This window comes from Poecilia formosa, unplaced genomic scaffold (genome assembly GCF_000485575.1).
Source record: "Poecilia formosa unplaced genomic scaffold, Poecilia_formosa-5.1.2 Scaffold154, whole genome shotgun sequence".
NCBI classification, from domain to species: domain Eukaryota; kingdom Metazoa; phylum Chordata; class Actinopteri; order Cyprinodontiformes; family Poeciliidae; genus Poecilia; species Poecilia formosa.
In genome coordinates, this window is record NW_006800093.1 from 432,069 (window position 1) to 438,341 (window position 6,273).

Consider the following 6,273-nt stretch of genomic DNA (forward strand, 5'->3'; position numbering starts at 1 on the left):
TATATATATATAAAAATTCATCTATTACAGAAACAAGCTTGTCAAACCAACAGAGTTTACCAATTAAAGAAGATTCACCAAGGCTATAAAGGAAATAACTCAGACTGACAAGAGTGAAATATTATGGAACGTGTCTCACGCTACGTCTGGTATCAAATGACAGCAGCATTGAAAAGAACATTACACAGACAGTCAAACGTGGTGGTATTAGTGTGATGACAAATTTAGCTTCATACCAGGAACATCATGAAGGAAAATGAGAATTATCCCTGAAAACCCTCTAGCGTGGCTGAATAAAAGCTAATTCTGAGAAGAAGAATGGGCCAAAATGTTCTCTAAAACGATGAAAAAGTTTCACTGCCAGGTATCAGAAACACTCGACGACAGCTGTTCGGGGCAGTTGCTCGTGCCGGGGTAGCATTAGCGTGAACGTTCTTGATAACCTGAAACATCCAAGTGGGACGAAACCCGCTTTGGATGATCCAATGCAAAAAGCTAAGGAGGCGCCGTTTGATTTAAACACGGCAGCCCGACCTTCTGCTAGGCTCCCGGACAAAAAGAGGACTTACGTGTGTTCATTGATGTTATTATCAGACCAAGCTTGGCAAGTGATGTTTGACTTCGTCCAAGATCTCCTCCCTCTGTAGTTGTCCTTGGTGCCGCTGATGCACTCTCTAATATATTCTGAGAGAACAAAAAAGGTACAACAGACATCGGAAGACATCAGGCTTTGAATGTTCTGTCACTGTGCCAAGTTCGTACAGGTGCCAAAAAGTTGAACTGCCATGAACTTATTCAGACATAGTTGCCCAAGTATGGTCAAAAGGAGATCTTTTTTGTGTTTTTTTTTCTTCCTGAGAGCATTTAGTTATCTCAAGTCCCAGAAGTTAATTAAATGTCACAGGAGGGAGCTTTCGTAAATTTCGCAATAAATTCTAAAGTGCTAGATTCAACAGCTTACATTTTAGGCAGAGCTCTTGTGTTGGGTGCAAGCAAGCAATGTTGTGTTTTCTTTTATATATTTTTATTTTTTATTTATGCTCCACTTGAGCCGAGATGCTTAAGCACTGGCTTTCCACACCAGAATGAGTCAACTTGCTGGGCGTGAAGAGATTCATGTCTTCTGAAAATGTCAACAGGGAAAGCAAACACCTTAGACTTAACGAGCTCACACACATGTGTCACCACTACAAACAACTCGAGCAGATCCCTCGGCTCCTCCACTGTTCTCGTGAGAAAAACACCGACGCGCCTCCGAAAACGATAACATTTACCTTTTTTTTCGCATAAAGTGAAGTTGATGTTGGCCTGCTTCTGCGCGCCGTGGGTGAAACGGTCAAAAGGAAGCAAGTGGCATTTCCTGTTGTCCTTCTGAAAGTTGAAAGCTCTGCGGACACACACACACACACACACACACACACAGGGGAAGTGGTTGAAAGATGACCACATGATAAACAACAAAAATATGTAAATACAACCAGACGCACGGGGAGGGACGGCGGCGCGGAACAGGGACGCTGGGGAATCAAGTGAATTCAGAGGAAAGACGGAAAAAAACAAAACAAAAGAAGAAGCTGCGACTCACCTGCAAATGAAGTTTTTCTTCTTGCATTTTCGCGCGCAGTGTTCCAGCGAGCGGCTATTTTGTACCACTGGAGTCTGAGGACAGTCTGTGCAAATCAGCATGTGGTTGTCACTCTTTTCATACTTCTGTAAAAACTGACGACGATGTTTTTGACAGCAACCTAAAATGTACAGAGATGTGATTTAAAAAAAAAAAAATTTATATAAGAATTTGTTTCCTAAAAGAGCTTATTCAAAAAAAAAAACTTACAGGCTACTTTCTGGAACCGGGCTCATATTTTTAGGAGAAATTTAAGGAGTTGCATTTCCAAGTATTTGCGTTGATCTTTAGAGATTACTTTCCTGAATGTAGTGACACTTTCTCAGAAAGTATCCAGCAAGTTCCAGGAAACTAACAACTGGTAAGCAAGCTAATAAGTCAGCTAACTGCTGACTTAATCAGTTAGCTGACATTAAGACAGCTAATTGACTTAATGTCAGCTAATTAAGTCAGTTAATTGGAAATTAGCGGAAAGTTCCAAAAGTATTTTCTGCACCATTTAGTGCAGCAGCAAACTTTAGCTACTTTTAAACCTGAGGAACATTTCGTATTTAGAATCTCAGTCAACTCAAATGAACTCCAAAGGGTTACAGGTATTTTTTTTTTAATTTAGTTTAAACAAGTCTGAACTTCTGCATTGTTTATTTTACTGCCACCCAAAATACCTTATCACTTTCAACGGCATGACTCAAAACATTTCTGCGTTAACGGTTATTGCATCACCGCAACACAGCGCAATCTTCCCTATCATATTCTGCAGCTCGTTTTGCACGTTTCAGGAGAATCACTCATCAAATTTTCAGTGGCAATTTTGCTGCGAACCGTTGGCACAACAGCAAAGGCAACATTGATTTCTAAAGTGGCGATGGCAAATCCCTGCCGGAGCCGATTCTTTTCAGAATCGCACTTTGCCATTCGGCGCCGGCTGTGTTCTCCAGCAGATATTCAAGGAAACCGTTTTATGTTTGCATTTTTTTGTTTGTTTGTTTGTTTTTTGGAAGCAGCAGACGTCTAAACCTCTTCTGTCCCAGCTGGTTTACGGAGAATGTCAGAAAAACAAAAGCGAAATGTTCTCTCAGGGATGAAAGCCCCGTTCAAAAAGCACGTTCGCATCCAAAGCCAAGTTATCTGGAGCTGTGAGGACTGACAAAGGAAAGTGACACCTGTCAACAAGCTTATGTGCTGCACTGGATACCCTCATGAAAGCAGATCTCGTATTTTACTGGCTGAGGTCGTCTTCCCTCCCTCCCCCGATTCTGTCATATTTGGCACGGTTCGGTTTTAAGTTACTGATGTATTTATGAGTTATCACGACTCCTACGGAAAGCAATTTCATAATCTTGCATTCATGATTTTGAAAGCGTTGGTAAAGACTTGTATAGAAGTCCTGCTGTTTAACAATGCTGACTCTTCGTTTATTTCTTTCCATATTGAGCAACCAGAACTTTCATCCAGTGACCCTGCTTGCCAGAGAAACTTTACATTTCTAATAAAAAGATGCATTTTTACGTATGATGCTCAATGTACAGCCTCTCGGCTTTTGGAAACGTAAGAAGAAGAAGAAAAACACACACAGTGTGTGTGGAAAATGAACCGTCAAGCTGTCGGCAGAGCAAATGGACCCATTATATTTCTTTCTTGCCTTATTTATAGAGCTTTGTTGAAAGCAGTTTCTTTGGAAGAGGCACATCAAAAGAGAAGTCTATCATTGCGAAAAAAGAAGAAAAAAAAGAAAAGAAAAAAAGTGGCACAATGCACATGGGATCACAGAGGGTTCAGAAACAGGACAGCATCATATTTTTTTCCGAACGAACATTTTGTGACACGAATCATTCATTTTTACCTGCTCTGGAAAAGGAGGAAAAAAAAGCTCTTCCTTTAGCCGGATTGAGTTCTGCCGCAACTGTAGTTCCCTGGTGCTCCCAGGCACCTTTAAACTTTAAGTTTGTAATTAAAGTCAAGTGCGACATAAATCATCCAGGAAAATCTTTTGCTACCGAGTTACAGCCACATGCCCCCGTGCCAAGACCCAATACAAGACGCTGTGTGTGTACTTAGGATTCTGTAAACTGTGGACCGTTTAGAGGCTTGTCGTGGTTGAAAATGGTTTTAGGGGAGGACATGTTATTAATGTTTGGGCTCCGCTGGACCACATCTGGCAGTCATCACCGTGTTGTTCCAGCCCTGATGTCTGGCCAGGCCGCTCAATTAGATTTCACTTAGTCTCTTCCTCTCCTTGCACTCAGACCCCTGCTATCTCCACATATCTCCCAAGTATTTTGTTGAAGCATGAGGATAAGGATAAAAGGTGCTCTGGGGGTTTGGGGAGAGGAGAGGAGGCGAGAGCGACGGGATTTAATGGGAAGAGGCAGCCGAATTAGACGAAACAGGTTCAAATTTACATTTGAAAAATGTGGATGGGGAGGGAATGGTGGAGGACTGAAACTTTAACTTTAATTTCGGGATCGTTTGACTGAACCGGTCTGCCACATGAGCGTGGCTTGATTTGGCAGTTTACTCTCCTTCCCTGTTAAAAGGTCGAATCTCCGCCCCCTGCCTCAACCACTTTCCATCCTCAATTGTGCACAACTGCCTTCTTTTCAGCTGAAAAAAAACCCAAAAAAAACCCAACATCTTCCCTTCAAGTCACACCAGTTTTCATGCGGCTGCCAAAGAAAAGCAACTTCTCACCATGACGCTTCCACCACCATTTTTCACTGTAGCAATGGTGCGTTGGACAGGATGTGTACCGTTCATTTACTTCCACACACACTGCATTGCAATTGAACTAAATAGTTGAATTTTGGTCCAATCTGATCAGAGAACATTCCGCCACACGTTGCCCGTGTCTCGCAACAATCGCAAACGAACTCACAGAAGCTCCTACTCAGATTGTACACACACCAAATTCCTGGTTTCGATTCCAACTTGGATTCGGGGATGAATTTTGACTATGCCTACACAGTGAAATGATGACCTGCCGTCATTTCGGACAGCTCCCGGCTGTATTGTTAAGGCGAGTCTGGAAGGTGAATCCCCAGCGTGTGATCGGCTCCCCTGAACCGCATGGTGGCTCCACCACCGTGTTTCACCAATGCGCGGCGTACATCAATTCGCCTACGTTGAAGAAATGATTTGCCTCCATGGATGACAGCATTTTTGTGGCCGTTTCAAAAGCGTTCACTTTTCCAGGCGCGTTGCCATACAAGAAAAACGGGAAAGAAGCAGGTTAGAGGCTCTGTCTGGGAATTAAGCAGACAATACATCTGTTTTGGAGGGTGCAAATGTGCTGGAGTATCGAGCAGCCAGATGTTAGCCCCCCTCCCACCCCAGTCCACCACACACACACACACACTCACACACACACTCGCTCACTCCCTGCTTTGTAATGCCTTGCGTCTTGCTCTGTTTCACACATCTTTTATATCTAGATGCACAAACACCCCGGTCCTGGGTGCACATTTTTACTGTTCCCACCTCTGGTGTGGTCAAAGGTCAGGGTCAACACCCCTGGAGGTGGTAACTACAGACACAGTGCTTTACTTGTTGACCTTTTTGGCTGGACAGATGTGAGCCGGGACAAGCGTTCAGATAACCAGTAATTTACACCCGGCTCATTTGGATACATTTAATTAAAGGCGGGTGCAGTGATAAATCACAACATGTTCCAGGCATCTTTCTCTGCAGCTCAGTGTCAGACTGTTTAATGATGAACTGTTTAAAAAAAATAATCTTTGAGGGGAAAGTTGTAAAATCAGCTGATGTGACAATTTGTTTGCAGTTAGTTTTTTTTTTTTTTTTTTTTTTTGCAAATTGAAATGTTAGAGAATTTGATAGTTGAAACATCTTGAATTAGTAGCTGCTCAGTTTCATTTGAAGTAGAATTGTACAGTTGTTAAAAAAAAGACCGCTTCTTCCATTTTCAAAGGAAAATAATGAGCAACTTTCAGATATTAGAATTTTTAGCCAAATATTGGAATTTCTTTTGTACATTTAAGCCTTGAATGTGAAATTAAAAATGTCCTTCATGCCATCTATTTTTTTTTATGTTATTTTTTTTCTTGTTGCTTTTCTAACTTTAAAAGCAAGTCTAACATCCAACAGAATCCAAGCTCCACAAATTCTTACCTGTATGCACACAAATCACCATAACGCACACCAAAACCTGGTAAATCCACACGTTTGCACTCATGGTTGGGTCCAGACTTTAGGGATCAGAGTAGAATCCGGATCAGCAGAGCGACTGACACGGCTGCCGGTTCAAGTCCACAGAGAGACTGATGATCTGCAGGAGACTCGCCTTCCTCACACGGATGCTACTTTTCCCCCTCAGAAGCCACACACGTCCTCGGTTCAACCCCTTTTTCGCCAAAAGTTTGTAAGCACCCCCCACCCGCACCATGCCTTCCTCTTTGCCTCACCGCTGTCAAAGTTTTCACGCTGTTTCCGGAAGATATTTTCAAAATAAAACCAAATCTATTTTTTTTTTATTTTATTTTTTTTATTTTTCCCCCCCGCAACTTTTGCAAAATCTGATGACAGCTCCGGTCTGAACTTTACATACACTCAGAAGGCTGAATGTGATTTATTTTTAAGTGGTTTTTCTTTTTTCTTAAACAAAAAAAAATATATATTTTTGTATAAAATTT

General features: G+C 42.0%; 1 protein-coding gene across 3 annotated transcripts in view; it reads right to left on the bottom strand.

Annotated features, from left to right (window-relative positions):
• hgfa (hepatocyte growth factor a) overlaps positions 1-6,034 on the bottom strand; it is a 22,998-nt gene extending 16,964 nt beyond the window's left edge. For all 3 annotated transcript variants that reach the window (XM_007564014.2, XM_016677336.1, XM_016677337.1), the window contains exons 1-4: positions 5,753-6,034; positions 1,586-1,745; positions 1,275-1,387; positions 570-684 (exon numbers count right to left, since the gene is read on the bottom strand). In XM_007564014.2, the coding sequence (XP_007564076.1) occupies positions 570-684; positions 1,275-1,387; positions 1,586-1,745; positions 5,753-5,816 (452 nt within the window). In that variant the 5' untranslated portion in view covers positions 5,817-6,034. The remainder of the gene's footprint in view (positions 1-569; positions 685-1,274; positions 1,388-1,585; positions 1,746-5,752) is intronic.
• Between the last annotated feature and the right edge of the window lie 239 nt (positions 6,035-6,273).